General features: G+C 42.6%; 1 protein-coding gene across 1 annotated transcript in view; it reads right to left on the bottom strand.

Moving 5' to 3' along the window:
• AGBL1 (AGBL carboxypeptidase 1) overlaps nucleotides 1-20,219 on the bottom strand; it is a 939,272-nt gene that overhangs the window by 746,308 nt on the left and 172,745 nt on the right. Inside the window, exons 10-15 of the mRNA XM_015459153.2 lie at nucleotides 15,946-16,062; nucleotides 14,344-14,924; nucleotides 11,878-11,961; nucleotides 11,553-11,639; nucleotides 9,039-9,187; nucleotides 6,675-6,762 (exon numbers count right to left, since the gene is read on the bottom strand). Coding sequence (XP_015314639.2) covers nucleotides 6,675-6,762; nucleotides 9,039-9,187; nucleotides 11,553-11,639; nucleotides 11,878-11,961; nucleotides 14,344-14,924; nucleotides 15,946-16,062 — 1,106 coding nt within the window. The remainder of the gene's footprint in view (nucleotides 1-6,674; nucleotides 6,763-9,038; nucleotides 9,188-11,552; nucleotides 11,640-11,877; nucleotides 11,962-14,343; nucleotides 14,925-15,945; nucleotides 16,063-20,219) is intronic.

Genomic DNA, 20,219 nt, shown 5'->3' with positions numbered 1-20,219 from the left:
TTGGTGATGCCATCCAGGCATCTCATCCTCTGTCGTCTCCTTCTCCTCCTGCCCCCAATCCCTCCCAGCATCAGAGTCTTTTCCAGTGAGTCAACTCTTCACATGAGGTGGCCAAAGTATTGGAGTTTCAGCTTCAGCATCAGTCCTTCCAGTGAACACCCAGGACTGATCTCCTTTAGGATGGACTGGTTGGATCTCCTTGTAGTCCAAGGGACTCCCAAGAGTTTTCTCCAACACCACAGTTCAAAAGCATCAATTCTTCAACACTCAGCTTTCTTCACAGTCCAACTCTCACATCCATACATGACCACTGGAAAAACCATAGCCTTGACTAGATGGACCTTTGTTGGCAAAATAATGTCTCTGCTTTTGAATATGCTATCTAGGTTGGTCATAACTTTCCTTCCAAGGAGTAAGTGTCTTTTAATTTCATGGCTGCAATCACCATCTGCAGTCATGTCCAACTCTGTGCAACCCTATGGACTGTAGCCCCCCAGGCTCCTCTGTCCAAGGGATTCTTCAGGCAAGAATATTGGAGTGAGTTGCCATGCTTTCCTCCAGGGGATCTTCCCGACCCAGGGATCACACCTGCATCTCTTATGTCTCCTGCACTGGCAAACGAGTTCTTTACCACTAGTGTCATCTGGGAAAGTGAAAGTCACTCAGTCAGGTCTGACTGTTTGTGACTCCATGAACTATACAGTCCATGGAATTCTCCAGGCCAGAATACTGGACTGGGTTCCCTTTCCCTTCTCCAGGGGATCTTTCCAGCCCAGGAATCGAACCCAGGTCTCCTGCATTGCAGGAGGATTCTTCACCAGCTGAGCCACCAGGGAAGGCTAAAAATAAAGAAGTGGGTAGCCTATCCTTTCTCCAGTGGATCTTCTGGACCCAGGAATCAAACTGGAGTCTCCTGCATTGCAGGAGGTTTCTTTACCAACTGAGCTATCATCTGGGAAGCCCCCTGGATATGTCATCTTGGGTCAAGGATAATACGGAGAGATCAGTCATTCCACAGTTAAAAGGCTCCCCTCTGCTTTTTCATTCCCTGAACCATTTATCTTTGGAAGGATCTGCACTTTTATAATCATAAAGCCTTCAATGAAGCAAGGAGAAAGTACACAAATGCATAGTTATGAACTCCATCTATTTCCGTTTGTACTTTAAAACAGGCTGGGAAGTCATATTTTTTATTTTATTTTTGGGAAGCCTTTTTTTTTTTTCCTGTGTGTGTGCATGAAAGAAGTAAATGCCAAGACAGAAAGGGAATTAGATAATCTCATAATGACGATGGCTCTGTTTAACATGGGTGTATCATTTCACTTAACAGGATCCAACAAGGCAGAGCTGCCAAGTCACCGGGCTGCCCTGTGTCTGTGGCGTTTCTAATATTCTGGAGAGCACCAAATCTCTCTCCTGAGATCCCCAGCAAGACTGCGCAACGGCAGAGCTCTTGTATGACATTCATCTTCATGAGTGAGCTGTTCCGTCCCCTCTCACAAGCAGAGATAAATGTCAGAAGAGATCAGCCGTGGTGTATTACATGGCCACTCTGAGTGGGCAGCTCCTCTCCCTCTGCCCTTTGGCAAAAAAAAAAAACTTTAGACCAGAGCTGAGAGAGAATTCAAAAAGGTGTGCAGCTGTGTACGTTCGAGAAGAAGCAGACCTCGGGGAAGTAAATAAAGCAGAAACTAAAACTGCCCTGGCTTACTTTTATGAGAGCCATGGAAAAACAAGCCTGCCCATTTCTTTCTTCCCTCCGAGGATCCCTTTTGGTTTTCTGGCTTTAGTGGTCTGTAAGGTGGGTGGGCGAGGGGGTGGGATGGAGGTACTCCAGGGAAGGGGCAGAAAGATCAAATCAACTGAATGTGGGGAGAAGATGTGAGAATTCCCCTTTAAATGTATGGTGGTCTTAGAAGAAAGAAACAAAGTTGCCTAAGGTTTAATATAAGGGTTGACACTGCTGCCAGTATGCTCTGCACATCAACCTACTGTGATGAATCATTGTGAAACAAGCTAGATGTGAGAGTTAGGAAAAACACTGGCTGAGACCACTCACCCTGACTAGGCACCACAGCAACCACTGGCATGAGTTATCCCCGGCAAGGATGCGCGATGGCAGAGCTCTTGTATGACCTCCTAACAGGAGGTCCTGGTAAGGAATAAGGGAACTAACAAGCCATCATCCACCAGAAGAATTCAGGAAAGGGCAAAAGGAGAAACTGCTTGTGCAGTCAACCTCCTAGACTCCTTCTCGCTGCACTCCATATTGGTTGAGCAATGCACACACCACCAGGAAGGAACCCAAGTCAGAATGATTGGCCAGAGACAACTGGGAAACTAATCCCATCACCGTAAAAACTGCGATGGTGAACTATCAGAGCAGTCCTCCTGGGTTCCCTTACCCTGCTCTCCACCTGGGCCCCACCTTAACAATAAGCTCTCCTGATTTGTCAATGTCTCCTTGGACAATTCACTTCCCAGTGTTAGACAAGAACCCACTCTCGGGTCCTGGAAGGGGTCCCCCTGCCTGAAACAATAGTGTAACAGTGTTATCCATTCTTCTCTGTTGTTTTCCAGGGCTAGAATATGAAAAATATATTACATTGCATATCGATGGTTTTCATATGTCAGATAGTTAAGTATGGATTGCTACACAGGAGGCTTCCTGAGGGAGGGATGGGAATAGCTCACCATCTCTAATGGCAACCCACTCCAGTATTCTTGCCTGGAGAATTCCACGGACGGGGGAGCCTGTTGGGCTACAGTCCACGGGGTCGCAAAGAGTCGGACACGACTGAGCAACTTCACTTTCACTTTCTGGCAAGGTATTTAAATTTGCAGAAGACTTCTCAAGTGGATTTACAGATTATATTATCTACATTAAACCCTACAATACAGACAATTCATTTTTTCTAAATTCAGCTTGGAATTCAGAGACTGATAATAATATTACATTGTAAGCATGAATGACAAAGAGAAGGGAAGAACTGACATGATTCATCTCCTACCCTTAATACTAGCTCTTTCTCAAGAATTCTTATTTGCATAAAAATTCACTAATTAGATCTGGGGAGGTAACCACAATTTTTCAAAATTATCCACCAGACACTTTACAACTATATTTTTCATGGTCAACTTTAAGGGGTACAGGATGCCCCGAGTTATCAATAGTACAAAAATATAATAATTTTACATTTAAAATTTAAAGATTTAAATTTTAAATTATTTTTCTCATCTTTTCCCCATGATTTAAAATTCTAAACTTTTTGCATGTTTTCTAAGGGTACATAATATACTAGTACAGCAAGATTTATATAATTGAATTTTAAAAATTGTGAACAAATTATGAAAGTCCATGGATTGGGGCTTCTCTGCTGGTCCATTGGTTAAGAATCCACCTGCCAATGAAGGGGACACAGGTTCAATCCCTAATCTGGGAGGATCCCACATGCCATTGAGCAACTAAGCCCATGTGCCACAGCCGCTGAGCCTGCATGCCTAGGGACCGCGCTCTGCACAAGAGAAGCCACTGCAATGAGAAGCCTGCACACCGCAGCTAGAGAGTAGCCCCCAGCCACCTCTACTAGAGAAAGCCCGTGCTCAGCAGCGAAGACTCGCCACAGCCACAAATAAATAAATAAATCATTAAAAAAATCCATGGATTAATATATGTTATCAAAATACTTTGGAGATCACTTTTTACGTGATGATGCTCCAACCCAAAAAGCAGTCAGCCCATTTCCTTAATTGATCATTATTGCTATCACTTTTTAAGGGAAACGAATATCCCATTCTTCCTGAGTGCTCTCTTTTTTCCTTTCACCTTCCCATAGATATACTCAGGTACCATGGCTCATGGTTCTTTCCACAATAAGCACCCAGCCGATCCTTTAGAAACATGGTACTAAATCCAAGAATGTAAACAGTCAAAGGACTTCTGAGCGCCTGATGACACATCGGAGACAAAGAAATAAGGAGGCAAAGTTGTCCCAAATAAATATATTAGACAGAATAAAAGCAGGGATGAAGAAAAAAATAATCTTCTAGAGCAGAGTGAAAAATTATCATATATTAATGCATATGGCGGCTCAGATGGTAAAGCATCTGCCTGCAATGCAGGAGACCAGGGTTTGATCCCTGGGTCAGGAAGATTCCCCTGGAGAAGGAAATGGCAACCCACTCCAGAATTCTTGCCTAGAAAATCCCATGGTCGGAGGAGCCTGATAGGTTACAGTCCATGGGGTCACAAAGAGTCAGACACAACTAAGCAACTTCACTTTCACTTTTTCATGGAATGTAGAAAGATAGTACAGATGAGCCTGTTTGTGGGGCAGGAATTAGAGAACAGACATAGGGACACATGAGGGAAAGGGGAGGGTGAGACAAGTCCGACATATATGCATTCCCATGTGTAAAACAGACAGCTAGTGGGAAGCTGCTGTAAATACAGGAAGCTCAGCTCAGTGCCCTGTGATGACCTACAGGGGTGGGGCGGGGAGGGTGGAAGGGGAGTGGGAGTCTCGAAAGGGAGGAGATATATACATACATATAGCTGATTCACTTCATTGTACAGTAGAAACTAACACAACATTGAAAAGGAATTATACTCCAGTAAAAAAATTAAAAGTCAGTGATTCACTCTAATAGAAAGAAGATGCAATTAATTGCAATAAAATACCATATATTTTTAAAAAGATTGTGTTAAGTAAAAGAGGGAAACAAATACATTTTCTAATCTAAGGCATTTTACCTTAGGGAAAATTACTCTGATTTGTGGTTGAATAGAGATACACATATCTATCCTGTTGTTAGATCACACTATTGGAAATATGTTAACACAATGTGGCCAATCATTGTAAAACAAGCTACGTGACTGGGTAGCAATCTTATCCATTCATCTGCTTGGATTCATGATTGGAAGACGAAAAATGAATTACATTACACATGCATGGTTTTCATGTTACCCCTCTGTTGCTCTTTAATCACATAACAATTGTCTTGTTAATGAATCTAAAAGCTATTAACATTAACACAGGCATTCTTTAGGCCAAGGCTCTGCTTTGGGATGTCTGATTTCTTCCTTCTCTTCTGGGCAAATGCTTAGTCCCCTTAAACTGATGCTTTATCCCCCAGCCAAGGAAGCAGCCTCTAGGGGGAGCTATTCCCTCTCCACCCTTACTCCCCAGAGGATGCTGAAAGTTAATGCTTGGAGAAAGCACTGGCGACCCACTCCAGTACTCTTGCCTGGAAACTCCCATGGACGGAGGAGCCTGGTGGGCTGCAGTCCATGGGGTCGCTAAGAGTCGGACACGACTGAGCGACTTCACTTTCACTTTTCGCTTTCATACACAGGAGAAGGAAATGGCAACCCACTCCAGTGTTCTTGCCTGGAGAATCCCAGGGACGGGGGAGCCTGGTGGGCTGCCATCTATAGGGTCTCACAGAATCGGACATGACTAACGTGACTTAGCAGCAGCCGCAGTCTCTTACTACGGAGAAAGCAATGGCACCCCACTCCAGTACTCTTGCCTGGAAAATCCCATGGACGGAGGAGCCTGGTAGGCTGCAGTCCATGGGGTCACTGAGGGTCGGACACGACTGAGCGACTTCACTTTCACCTTTCACTTTCATGCATTGGAGAAGGAAATGGCAACCCACTACAGTGTTCTTGCCTGGAGAATCCCAGGGACAGGGGAGCCTGGTGGGCTGCCGTCTATGGGGTCACACAGAGTCAGACATGACTGAAGCGACTTAGCAGCAGCAGAAGCAGCAGCAGCAATGAACTAATAATTAATTACATCACTTCTACCTGTCCGCAATTCCTATCTCTTTTTTTTTTTTTTTGTCTTATGAATTTCTATTTTATTTTCTATCAAAGGAAACTGCACAAATAAGCAATTCATGGGCCTGGAATGAATTTGTTTTATCAAAATACATGGATAATTCAAATTTCATTACAACTTTACAGGATAAGTTGATGAAACTGGCTACTGATCAAGAGTTGAAGATGAATTCTGAAATACTTTTCTCTTTTACTTTTGTCCAAAACGTCATTTGCTGTGGAGGAATAGTTACTTAGGTGTATTTGTCACATATTCACGATTACCTACTTTGGAAAACTGAAGTGCAGGATGGATAAGAATAAGCCAGAATATCTGAGACATTTTTGTTCACTGAGACAAATGGAAATAGGAAAGAAACTGAAGGCTGATGCCCTAGTCATAGGTTGAGTCTGTACCCAACAACAAGGTCTAAAGGTTTTGATGTGTTTAAATAAGAATAGATGACTTTTCACAAAACCAAAAGATATTTCTTGTGGTCTACTGTGGGTGTCATTTAACATGCTTATGCTTCTGAAAGACACAACATTTGTCATTGAGAGGGTGATGAGTAAACCAGAAAAGCACAGATTGATCAGGTTTATAAGATTAAAATGCAGAAGCAGGAAGGACTTCCCTGGTGGTCCAGTGGCTAAGACTCCATGCTCCCAATGTAGGGAGCCCAGGTTCAATCCCTGGTCAGGGAACTAGATCCTGTGTACTACAACTAAGACCTGTCGTGGAGAAATAAATAAATAGCAAATAAATATTTTTTAAAGACATTTTTTAGAATGGAGAAGGAGGAAGCTGAGAGAGAATGAAAGAGCAAGGGAAGCTAACAGTCTAACTTACTTGTAATAACAGATGTCGTAGCCTGTCCGTACCCAGGTGGGCCTGCCAAGAAGAGCCTCCTTCACGGAATACAGAGTCAGCTGCATCCCTACACAAAATAAAGGCAGGATTAATCCATGAAGGGGGAAAAAAGGAAAGGAGAGTTATGGTAGGCTGAATAACAGCCCTGGAACATACCCAGATCTTGGGCTTTCCCTGGCAGTCCAGTAAAGACTCTGAACTTCCAGTGCAGGGGGTACAAGCTTGATCCTGGGCTTCCCTGGTGGCTCAGACAATAAAGAATATGCTTGCAATGCAGGAGAGCAGGGTTCTATCCCTGAGTCAGAAAGATCTCCTGGAAAAGGGAATGGCAACCTACTCCAGTATTCTTGCCTGGAGAATTCCATGGACAGAGGAGCCTGACAGGCTAGCCACATGGGATTGCAAAGAGTCAGACATGATTGAGCGACTAACACCTTCGGAAACTAAGATCTCTCATGTCACACTGTGTGGCCAAAAATAAATAAATATATAAATAAAATAAAATTAGGAGTATGTGAAAAATAAAAAAGATACCCTGGTCTTAACCCTTGGGAGCTGTGTGTTAACCTTCTATGACAAAAGAGACTTTGTGGATATGATTAAATTAAGTATCTTGAGAGGAGGAGATCCTGGTTGTCCCTAAATTCAGTCACACATGTCTTTCCAAGAGAGAGGCTGGGAGAGGTTTGAGTTTAGAGGAGAAGCAACGTGACTGAAGCAGAGAGATTTGAAGATGCTCTGATGCTGAAGATGGTGGAAGGGGCCATGAGCCAAGGAATGTGAGGAGTACAGCTCTGAAAGCTGGAGAACAAAAATAAATAATCTGCTAGACTGTCCAGAGGAAGCCTTCCAACACCTCGACTTAAGCCCAGGGAAACTGATTTGGGACTTGTGGACTTCGGAACCGTAAAAGAATACATTTGTCTTCTTAAAAACCACAAAATATGAGACAATTTGTTACAACAGCTACAGCAAGTGAATTCAAGAGTCAAGGATTCCCTTTTCTCTTTCTATACCAGCAAAAGTCTATTAAATCACTGCCAAACAGACGCAACATCCTGTGCTCAAGCCTGGAGATGTGGGAATACTTTTTCTTTCCTCAAAGCCACTCAGTGCCTCAGTATATGAGCCAACAGTAACAGGCAGAACTTCCCGTTTCTACTCTTTGTCCCTTGAATGCCTCCTCTAAAATGGCCACAGGTGTTAGGGAGAATTTAAACGGTCTGCACTGTTTTCTGAGAGTGTAAATGAGCGTTGTCCCATTGAATTGTGCTGTTTGCCTGTCTGGCACAAACAGAGCAATGCGTGTGCTCCTGGGGGGTTCACGAGATGGAGAGAAGGGATAAGTGAGAGGGCTCAGTGACTTCAAAAAGTTCAAGCTGAGACAGGGAGGCAGGTAGTTGTAAAAAGTTATGTGAGGTACAGTAAGCCCCCTACATATAAACGAGTTCTGTTCCAAGAGAGCATTCTTAAGTCCAATTTGTTCATAAGTCCAATAAGGTAGCCTAAGTACCCAACTACCATCATCAATTATATAGTACTGTACTATAATAGGTTTATGATACTTTGCACACAAATTACACATAGCAAAGACAAATCTTCTTTTTTTTAATTTTAATCTCATAGAACAGTACCTTGAAAAGTACAGTAATTCAGTACAATAGCTGGCATACAGGGGCTGGAATCAAGTGAACAGGCCAGAAGAGTTACTGATGGAGGAGGGAGAGAAGGTGGGAGATGGTAGAGCTGAAGGATCGTCAGCAATAGGAGATGGAGGGCAAGCTGCAATGTCACCCATGCTTGATATTGATGGCATAGGTTCTGATTCCTTGCTAGATTCAGTTCTATCTACTCTCTTGAAAAAAAAAAATGATCCAGTGATTGCTGGGCAGCTACATCACCACTGTTTTACACCTGCTTCCACACATCATGGGCTTGAGATAAAGCTACTGTACTACATACTCTATACATCACTGGACAGTACACAAAAGAACAACTCTTTATAGAGGATGCATGGGGGTGACAATGTACACCACACACGTGAATTAACTTAAGTGACTGGATGTGCAAATGCATGTTTACATCTTGGAAAGTTTGCAACTTGAAGGTTCATATGCAGGGGACTTCCTTTAGTTACATTGCATGGCAGAAGGAGAGTTCCCCATTCCCCTCCCACAGTAGAAATTTGCTCTAGGTTGGTGGCTTTCTTGCCATTTAGCTTAACCAAAACGTACCATCCCAACTTCAAACCCTATGCAACCCAAGCAGAGCTTGATCCAACACTCAAAAGTGACATCATTTTTGGTATTGTTGTGAAAGTCTCTCTTCCCTGAGTGCACATACCGTAATTGAACTGGCTGTTGGGCTTCTCACAGTTGATGATGTTGAAGCGGTAGGGGACAGCGGCCCTCATACCGCTCACCTTGAAGTAGAACCACTGCTGGTGTTGCGTACTATTCACATCAGCATTGACCAGTAAGTCATACTCAAACCTGCAAAGGCAGAATCAAAACGGGTGGGTTAAAAGCCTTCAACAGAACTTCTAACAATGAGAAGTCCACACATCTCAGGTTCTGGATGACATATCTAAGACCCAGGATCTAGTTGGCTGGTAAGCTTTAGTTTTCATCCTTGTCTCACAATTTTGGACACAGGCTCTAGAAATTTAAGGAGAGGGAAGCAGTATCCTGGTATTAAAAGAGTCAGTTATACAATTAGAGCACATCTTTTTATTAAACAGTAAGAAAACTTCAAGTAGTCATGTACGGGTGTCAGACTTGGACCGTAAATAAGGCTGAGTGTCAAAGAATTGATGCTTTTGAATTGTGGTGATGGAGAAAACTCTTGAGAGTCCCTTGGACTGCAAGGAGATCAAACAAACCCTACAGACATGAATTTGAGCAAACTCTGGGAGATAGTGGAGGACAGAGGAGCCTGGCATGCTGCAGTCCATGGGGTCACAAAGACCCAGACATGACTTAGCAACTGAACGATGACAGTAACAATGAAGTGTTTATCCAGGTCGAAAAACATAAGTGTGCTATATTCCAGAGAAAAATGTGGTCACATCTGGTTGGATATGCCATTACTATCTGATGCTAGACATGACTTTTGAGCATCAGTCTCCTCATGAAAATTAGAAATAGCGTCTAAACTTGCAGTACTGTTTGTAAAGATTAAGCAGAATCAGATCAGATCAGTCACTCAGTCATGTCTGACTCTTTGCAACCCCATGAATCGCAGCACTCCAGGCCTCCCTGTCCATCACCAACTCCCAGAGTTCACTCAGACTCACATCCATCGAGTCAGTGATGCCATCCAGCCATCTCATCCTCTGTTGTCCCCTTCTCCTCTTGCCCCCAATCCCTCCCAGCATCAGAGTCTTTTCCAATGAGTCAACTCTTCGCACGAGGTGGCCAAAGTACTGGAGTTTCAGCTTTAGCATCATTCCTTCCAAAGAAATCCCAGGGCTGATCTCCTTCAGAATGGACTGGTTGGATCTCCTTGCAGTCCAGGGGACTCTCAAGAGTCTTCTCCAACACCACAGTTCAAAAGCATCAATTCTTCGGCGCTCAGCCTTCTTCACAGTCCAACTCTCACATCCATACATGACCACTGGAAAGACCATAGCGTTGACTAGATGAACCTTTAGAATAGCATATGTAAATCCCCATCAGGGCAACAAACATGAATTAGACTAGTAATGAAGGATTTGTCTGTTTGCCCCCCCCTTTTTAATTAATTTAGCTTATATGCACTAAAGTATACAAATCTTAAATGTACAACTCAATGAGTTTAAACAAATTCATCTGGACACACCTGTCTGACAGTTCACTGGATCAATATGTAGAACAGTTCCTGCACCCCAGAAAGTCCTTATGTGTCTCCACCCTGTCACTATGTCTCCAAAAACTATTTTTTGAGCTTTAGCAACAAAATTGGCAATGCAGTTTTGACTTAATATTATCATCAGGTTACTTTGTTTTCAAAAAAGTCTTATCCCTGCCCCTCAACACACTCTTTCTCATAAAATTGAGCTTTATTCTAAGATAAAGTCACAATAGGGTTTGAAGCAGGGGGAGGACTTGAATCAGATTTTTTTTTCTTTCAAGCACCCAGTCTTGTTAAGCAAGTAATCAAAGTCAGTATCACCAACAGTAAAACAAAATAACATTGTGTCCTTGCCATTTTATGACATTAGGAAATGGTAATGTAAAATCATCACCAATGTAAAATTGTTGCCAAAATAAATGTTTCTCTAGAATCTAATCATGAAGCAGGAAACAGATTCTGGTTGTGGGTCCTTCTACAATAACCCACTCTGAATTTTTAAAAACACCAGTGTCAGTGTCATGAAAGGCCATAAAAAGATGATGAAGTGAATAGTTCTAGATTAATGTGTGTGCCAAGTATGTGGTCTTTGATAGAGTTCTGGAATTAAAAAAAAAAAAAAGCCATAAAGGTATTTGTGACATTTGGGGAAATTTGTGTATAGACACTATCATTACATGATCTGTGAGTTGCATGTGGGATCTTCCCAGACCAGGGATCAAACCCACAGTCCCTGCATTGGCAGGCGGATTCTTAATCACCAGACCACCTGAGAAGTCAGAGTCTCCACTTTCTTGACATCAGCTAATGAGTTCCCCGGTGGTGTGTTGGTAAACATTTAACAATCAACTGTTAGGAAAATAAAAAAACCTTCACATGCTGGGCTGTTTGTATGTTGTAAATGCTCCCACCATGATAGATTTCAAACTATCAATGTGAGGTCCCTGAAAACAGAGGACGGGACAGATAGTCGCAAAATGCTGGCTTGAGCTGCCAGGACCTACCCCTGCAGCTTTCCTTACTTACTCACGCACTTGGATGGCTTTGCGAAGATTTCCGGACTCAAACGCAGAGAAGAACTGCAAGCAGTCAGAAGCAGTATCTTGCAAAGGCCTGAAATGAATTAAAGAACCTGTTATTATAGGAGTGACTGCTATTCTTAGACACAGTTTGACATTTCTTAGAGATAAGCTTTATCTTACAGATCTTTAACACGAATTTTCACTGTGTTGTTTTCAGGAGAAGGAATGGATTACTAACTTAAAATATTCGTATTCACATGCCATTAAAAGGTTATTCAATATGCCCACCACCCCTCACCCTCGCTCCACTGATGTTCAGGACCACCTACCAAGGCTCATCTAAACTGAAGACAACCTTATTTATAATATCACTTGGCTGGATGAGTCTCCGGACATCCTCAAGTATCTTGATCCTGGAAAGGAAAATTGGAAACATTTTAAGGATTGGCCTTCACTCCTTATCCCATTCATCCTATGTCATGTGGAAAGCACTTTGGGAGTCATCAGTGAATTATGAAAGAAAAATGCAACAATACCCCAACCTTGAGCTGAATGAGTACAAAAAGCAGTATGCCTCCTCCCTTTTCTTCATTATCAAGCAATAAAACTGCACCGAGCAGTAGGAATGTACGAAGCTGTGATGCCAGATTGTGGTTTTAGGAGAACTGTCTATTTGAAGGAGAGTTTTGTCGAGAGCATTCGGGCTGAAGGACTCTGAGAGCTTCTGGCTGTGGGAATAAGAGGGTCCTTTGCACTAAGACAGGAGACATCAGGGTTGCTGACTGTTAGCCTCCTCAGGGTCTAGGAGGTGCCAGTAAGACCTTAAACTTTGGTATCATTTATACTCCTTGGTTCTGTTTGCTCCAAAAGATTATGTCTAAGAAACATCATTTGTCTAAGAAACAGCAAAGTGTGCTCAGTCAAATCTGATTCTTTACAGCCCCATGTACTGTGGCCCCCCAGGCTCCACTGTCCATAGAAGTCTCCAGGCAAAAACACTGGAATAGGTTGTCATTTCCTCTTCCAGGGGATCTTCCCGACCCAGGGATCAAACCCAGCTCTCCTGTGTCTCCTGCATTGGCAGGTGGATTCTTTACCTCTGTGCCACCTGAGAAGCCCAAGAAACAGCAATATCCGGGAGATTGAAGTACAAGAGAGGAAGGCTACCTAAGGATCTTTCAGATTCCCTCCCTAAATTTCCATTCCAGGTCTCTGTGGTAGGGAGTGGTAGGAGAAGAGGAAGGATAGGTCAACACGAGGCTTGAATTCAGGGGAAAGTATCCTGGCCAGAGGGGTGTGGAGGTGAGCCAGCCCCTGCCGTGAGTCTCTCGGGAAACAGAACATTAAGATAAGGTCAGAGATGTCAGATGTCAGAGACGGCAGCCAAAAGACCAAGTAGGAACACTTTTTTCTTGGGGTCCACCGTCAATTTGCTGATGAACTTGAATATAAGTTAATAAAACTTACTGCTATGCACTGGAGAAGGTAATGGCACCCCACTCCAGTACTCCTGCCTGGAAAATCCCATGGACGGAGGAGCCTGGAAGGCTGAGGTCCATGGGGTCGCTGAGGGTCGGACACGACTGAGCGACTTTACTTTCACTTTTCACTTTCATGCATTGGAGAAGACAATGGCACCCCACTCCAGTACTCTTGCCTGGAAAATCCCATGGACAGAGGAGCCTGGTGCGCTGCAGTCCATGCAGTCGTGAAGAGTCGGACACGACTTTCACTTTCACTGCTATGCACACTTTACTGCATAGACTTAATGCATATATACTCATTTTTTTTCCATGGAGATAGGTTTTTTCCCCTCGGCTTTAGTAATTTTCTTTTTAATCTCACTAGGCCATTCCCAAGGCAAACTCCCTTCCATGCATGCTGGGAATAATCCATCACCCAAAGATGGAAGATGCATTTTTTCCTTACAATCCTCAGTGATGCAGCCAAACTCTTCCCCAAGCCAAGTCAAGTTCTGTAAGGTTGGGACTGTTGCGTGGAGGTCACATCCTCGCATCAAGAGACCAGACTCCAATTTGCAGTGAATGAGAAAAGTGATCCCAAACAATCCACACTTGTTTGTTTGTTTGTCTGTTTTCCTGAGGAATTCCTTTAGGGAACGATCCCAGTGTTTGGTGGAACTAGATAATCTTTTCCTTTTGTAGGATTTGCAATGGACAGGAGCTAAGCAGTTGCACTGGAATCATCTAAGAAACTCATTTTGCAGACATACATCTACTACCTGGAGGAGGGCACGGCAACCAACTCCAGTATTATTGCCTGGAGAACTCCATGGAGAGAGGAGCCTGGTGGATTACAGTCCATGGGGTCACAAAGAGTTGGACACAACTGAATAACCAACACTTTCACTTTTCACTTTAAGGTCTACCATTCTATACTTGGTTCTGAAATGTCCTAGTAGAGAAACAAGCTTGTATATTTGGCAAAAATGTTCTTAAAGGTCGTGGGGATTTAAAAAAATTTTTTTGATGTGGACCATTTTTAAAGTCTTTATTGAATTTGTTACAATATTGTTTCTGTTTTTATGCTTTAGTGTTTTTGCATGTGGGAGCTTAGCTCCCAGACCAAGGACTGAATCAGCACCCCCTGCATTGGAAGGTAAGTCCTAACCACTGGACCATCAAGGAAGCTTGTACTTAAGGGTTTTCAGATGCTCCTGACTAATGTTCACTTTCTTGAGGATAACAGAACTATCTGCACCAACCATTCCACCTACAACAATATTTACTGAAGAAGGAAAAAACACATAGCTCCCAAGTTAATAACACCATCACCTTTGGACTCCACATTTACGTTGCAACATAGGCTGGGCAGAGAGAGGTGGACAATGTCCCCAGAAATCAGGAAATGCCATCATGCTGAAATCAGCCACAGATCTGGTTCTCCTGGCTTTGGCCATATAAAGATAGGGGTCATGGAAGACCATAGGCTTTGGATGTGTCTGCAGGAGCTGATCTATGAATTCGGCAGTTTCTCTAGTCTTAGTGGAATTGGAAAAGGAAGCACTTATCCTTGGGCAGGAAATCGCATCCATGTCCCAGGCATCCTCTCGGAAGGATGCCTGAATGTCTGAGACGTCACTTCCAGAAGAACCTATCCCAGGACCATTAGAGTGTACATTTCGGTATGAATTCATCCCAGGTCCTCTTTTGGAAGTTACATGTACGCTGGACCTCCCCATCTTCACCCTGCTCAGAAGAGAGGTTTGGACCGGGACTTCTTTTTCTTGTCCCCCGGAGATTTGGTCCTTATTCAAGCAAAGCCCCTTTGGGGAGGCAGCAGTCGGAATGTGATGGTGATTGGCATACTCAGTCTCGTCAGAATTCAGATCATCTCCAGGCTTGGACTCCAGTTCCTTCAGGTTAAAAGGAGAAAGGAATATGTCATTGTTTCATTCCAAAAGAGAATGCAATCTGATCCCTGTCCTTACTCTCTGGGCACAGAGCTAAGCATAAATCCTGTCAACTGGAAAGCATTTTCCAAGGTCAGTCAACGAAAAGTCTAAGCTTCAAGAGTCAAAGAAATGGTAGAATCCTAGCAACTCGCACTTAGAAGGGGAATTCAATGGGTGTAGTACAGTTCTACATGAATGCCTCCTGCGATACCCCAAGTATTCAGTCTAGTCAAACAACTCACTTACAGAAGCTTCCTTGCATCCCAAGGTGCTTCTTTGCATTTGTGGGTGATTTTGATTATTTTTAAGATATTACTTTTTACATTTAATTAAAATTTCCTTCCCTGAACCTTTTACCCATTGATCCCCTTCTGCTTTCTAGAGCAAAATGCAGCATGTTAACTCTCTTCTATAAGTGACTTAGCTTATACTCTTAGAAGAGGCTAAATTCATGCTTTATTAAGAATCATAAGAAAAGAATGGAGGTCGAAAAGTAGGTCTAAAATTAGGTGGAAACAGCAGTAGCAGCAGCAACTAGTCACTGAACTGACATCGCTAGGTATAAGGTTCTTGATTTGTATCCACTAACAAAGAAACCCTAGAATCAGGCTGGTCACCTTCAGAAAGCCAAGGAGTACAACCTTTCCATTTTGACAAGGGGACAATTAAATCACCAAGATTTTCACTGCTTATCAGTGCGTGGGGGTAGGCATCTTGCCCACCAGACAACAGGCTGCAACGAGAGCCTTCATCCTACTTCCTTCCTAGGTCCTGAGGCCACACTGTAGAACCCTTGCATGCATCTGTGGCTCTGCCACCTTCTCACGTTTGTGTTTAGCCTTATGCTTCTCTTTCAGAAAGATCCCAGAGCAGATTGCTAAAAATGAGTGATTCTTTCCTTGTGGAAACCTGTCTTGCCTCCCAGCACCTGCAAAGAACCCATGGGCATCACCAAGGAGCAGAACCACAGCTGACACCCTACCTCAAAGCTGCAGGACAGCTCAAGACACATTGCCTTGTATTGCATTAGTTCTTCTTCAGGTCGGTCAAGACCAGGTTTGGAGCTCAGCTTGTTCACATCTGTTTCCAAGTCATCATCCTGCGATGGAATATTCAAAACATATGTTACCAACAGGCATGTGTTTATTCAAAGCATATGCCATCCTGAGAAATATCGAGACAAGCTACAGATGTGATTCTTCAGAATCATGGGCACAGTTCCCTTGCCTCCAAATTATAGGGCTGGCCTAATCAAGTATAATTTAATATGTAAGATTGTATTTCTTAAATAAAAAGAATGAAGATAATTTTTCTCAGCACTCATGTCAGTATTTATCAACATTCATCACAAATAAATAATTTATGCAAAATGAGATGAACTGGGTAAACAATATAAAAGAATTGCTTTTATCTCATCACCACTTTCTTCAACATAATTGTAATTGTCATATTTATTCATCTATCTACCCATTTAAATAATTCTTTTCACAAACATTTAATGAGCACCAACTATGAAAGGGTACTGAGACCCAGAGATAATGGAACAGACCAAGGTCCATGATCCCATAGAACTTACCTTCTAGTGAGAGAAGGAAGACAGGAATTAAGTAAGTAAATGCGTGAATAAGGTGACTTGGAACAGTGATAAATGTCATGGGAAGAATGAAAGGGGGTAGAGTGATTATGAGTGAGGCCAGGGTACAAGAAGCTGAGGAAGTCACATTTAACTAGACCTAAATGATCATAAGGGCTAACTAGGCAAACACTTGGGGAAAAGAATTACTAACCAAAGAAAAACAAAAAACAAAAAACAAAAACAGCTTAAATTTGCTTATAGAAAGAAGGTGGCCGAACCTACACACTCACATACAGAACAAGAACATTTATGAATGTATAACTGAATCACTTTGCTGTACATGAGGAATTAACACCACATGATATATCAACTATACTTCAATAAAATATTTTTTAAAAAATTTTACATAGAAAGAAGGTGGTTGAAGCGTAAAGTGTAAGAGGAAGCCTGGAGGAGTCAAGATGATGCTGGAACTCCCAGGCTTTGAGGAGGAGGTTGTAACCTCTGGCTACACCTTTATCTCTTTGTACACCTAAAAGTTTACCAAGTCACCACCAGCCATTTCTTCACTGGACTGAATAATCCCAGACCTTTTACTTCTTCTAGATCATCATTTCATAATAGTTTTATAGCAATGGTGACTCTCCTCCAAACACTTCTCTATTTCCAAAGGTTATAGATTCATACGGAGAAAGGACATCAAGAATCAAACGGTTTAATCTCTTCATCTCTCTGTGCTTCTTCTAGATCAAATTTCCCTAATCAAACGGGGTGGCGGGGGGGAATGCGGATTCTACCCTATAGTTTAGAAGTCTATTTTGTTAGTTAAGGAAAAATCTGAGAGTCCTGAGAGTCTGGATTATTCTTCCCTAAATCAAATAAATTGTGAAAATAAGTGTTTATATTCCTGATTCAGGGGATAAAAATGCAATATTTCATCCATCTTCTGCAATTTCCCTCCAAATTTTAAAAGAAATACAGATTCCCATGAGGTTGATATAATGATATTTTCAGACCCAAATTCCTTAGCCTGGTATTAGAGATCCCAACACTTATCCTTCCCAGCTTCGTCCATCAGATCTTCCTTGCTTCCACCATCTCTGCTCCAGCCTCAGCCACGCCCTGAGGTGGCACCAATAGAAATGCAACCTGGCAAGCATTGAGAAGCATCTCCCCACCAGCAAGTAAGGCCAGTGTGTCTGGTGTGAAGAGTGTTCGTAATATCATAATATCATCCCTAAGATGCAGGGATGCATGAGAGAGCATTTTGTAAATCATGCTCTTTGGAGAGACTACTCAGGTGAAGAATTAGAAAGAAACTAAGGACACTAGTATTTTTAAAGAGTAAAGGTATTTTCTTTTAAATATCTTTGGTAACTGAAAAATAGAACTTAAGATGTTTCTACATAGAATGTTTTCATATAACTTCAGCTTCATGCCTTTATATTTTTCTGAAAAGCTAATGAGTATCCAGATATATACTCCCTCAGTTCTCTCTGAGAAGCCTGTGAGGGGACTCTGTGTCACCAAGTAAGGGGACTAAGGAAGCAGCAGTTCCATGTACCACAGAATGGGTGCTAATTACGACTTCCACTTGGCAAGTTGAGACCGCTCGTTACTTCTCCATTACAGCTAGCAGCCTTTCAAAAATGTAACACTAACGTTGGCTTTGATTAGAAGGTAAAGGTGTATTCTCAGTGCAGGAGAAAATTTTGAGGCCTTATTTGGAATATCACCAAGTCTTTCACAGTTGTGTTTTTCTTTAGCAGTTAACTTTTTTTTAACAAATAGATATGATTCAGGGTCATAAATACATAGAATGTACTTGGTTACTTAGAATTTGGTTAAGGTGAATTTTGGAGAACAGAAAATAGGTTTTGGGGTCTCACTTCCCTGGTGGCTCAGAGGTTAAAGCGTCTTCCTGCAATTCGGGAGACCTGGATTCGATCCCTGGGTCGGGAAGATCCCCTGGAGAAGGAAATGGCAACCCACTCCAGTACTCTTGCCTGGAGAATCCCATGGACGGAGGAGCCTGGTGGGCTACAGTTCATGGGGTCGCAAAGAGACGCGACTGAGCGAATCCTTAGTACTTAGTAGTAGTATCATTCCTAAGAACTTAGCATGCTGCTGCACGCACGAATCATATCCAAGAAAATATCTGAAAGAAATAAAAAGTTTAAGAGGAGGAAAAAAAGGAAGGAAGAGCTTGAATTCACTCTGTACATCCTCTTCTCCAGGGTCTATCTAAATCTAATGTTTATTTTCATGAAGGAAAAATCATGGCCAATTCCCAGTTGATATTCATTGTAAGTTTCTCCTTCCTTATGATGACACTTTTCAAAGAATAGCAATCTGACTATCCACACTCAAGACCCTTTACAGATATAAGAAGTTCCTTTTAATAATTCTTTCTAACAGACTTCTCCCAATTAGCAACTAAGATTTTTCAAATGAAAAGGCCATAAAGTCCTGGGTCACTTCTCTGACCAGCAATAAATACTCTTGGTTTCTTGCCCATATGCTGCTGCTGCTGTGTCACTTCATTCATGTCCGACTCTTTGTGACGCTATGGACCGTAGCCCGACAGGCTCTTCTGTCCATGGGATCCTCCAGACAAGAATACTGGAGTATGTTGCCATTTCCTCCTCCAGGAGATCTTCCTGACCCAGGGATCAAACCCACATCTCTTATGTCTCCTGCATTGGCAGGCAGGTTCTTTACCGCTAGCATCACCTGGGAAGGCTTGGCCACAAATCTAGGAGAAAATGCTGCTGGCTTCTCCTGGGGAAAACAAGTTTGCTGAGGCACCAGTTCCCCGACTCTTGCAACACCCCCAGAATCAAGCCCTTACTCCACTGTTCCTCTGTTTCTCTACAATGCGTGCTCACACACTAACTTCTCACCTTCTCCTGGGCTTGAAGGCTCGTGATGAATTATTTCCAGGGCCTCACTCATTTGTCTTATGCTTCCTTCCCAGCTGGATTTATTTATTTGTTTAGATTCCACTCCATCCCAACCCACCATCATCTGCAGAGCCAGGGGTGGGGGCAGGGAGATGGTCTGAGAGCTCCCCACCCCACAACCCCATGCTGTGTGAAGTCAGGCACCAGCCTGCAACTTGTGCCTTCATATCAGATACAAGAGATTGCTGACGTTCTGCATCAAACATTCAGTTATCAAAGAGCCCGCAAGAGGGGAGGGAAAGTGGCATTGATGAATGACTGCAGCAGCACAGTATTATTCAAATAATTCAGCAAGTTCTCCATAGGCCTGCACCGGCAAGCCACAGCAAAGAGCCAATTTGCTTCTGATGACTTCAAAAATGATTCTGTTTATCAGCAAAACTCTGAGCACACTATAATATCAGTAACAGCCTTAACTTAGAGACCTCACTAAGAGGTAGACCCTCTATGTCTTGTACTACTAATAGCAAGGTGGGTGATTATTATGATAGAGAATGCAAAAAGTCCCTTTCTCTCTAGGTAGATATGTAGGTGGAAGAGAAGGGAGAGAGGAGGATGGAATGATGGATGGCTAGATAGATGAACAGATAGACACAGATGAGCTAGATAGATGGATATAGATAGGTAGGCAGACGTGAGATATATAAATTGACATATAGATGATAGACAAGTAGATAGATAAATATATAGATAGATAAAGGTGAAATAGAACTACAG

This window comes from Bos taurus, chromosome 21 (assembly GCF_002263795.3).
Source record: "Bos taurus isolate L1 Dominette 01449 registration number 42190680 breed Hereford chromosome 21, ARS-UCD2.0, whole genome shotgun sequence".
Taxonomy (NCBI): domain Eukaryota; kingdom Metazoa; phylum Chordata; class Mammalia; order Artiodactyla; family Bovidae; genus Bos; species Bos taurus.
Note: the sequence above shows the minus strand (reverse complement) of the source record. Positions and strands in the feature narration are given on the sequence as shown.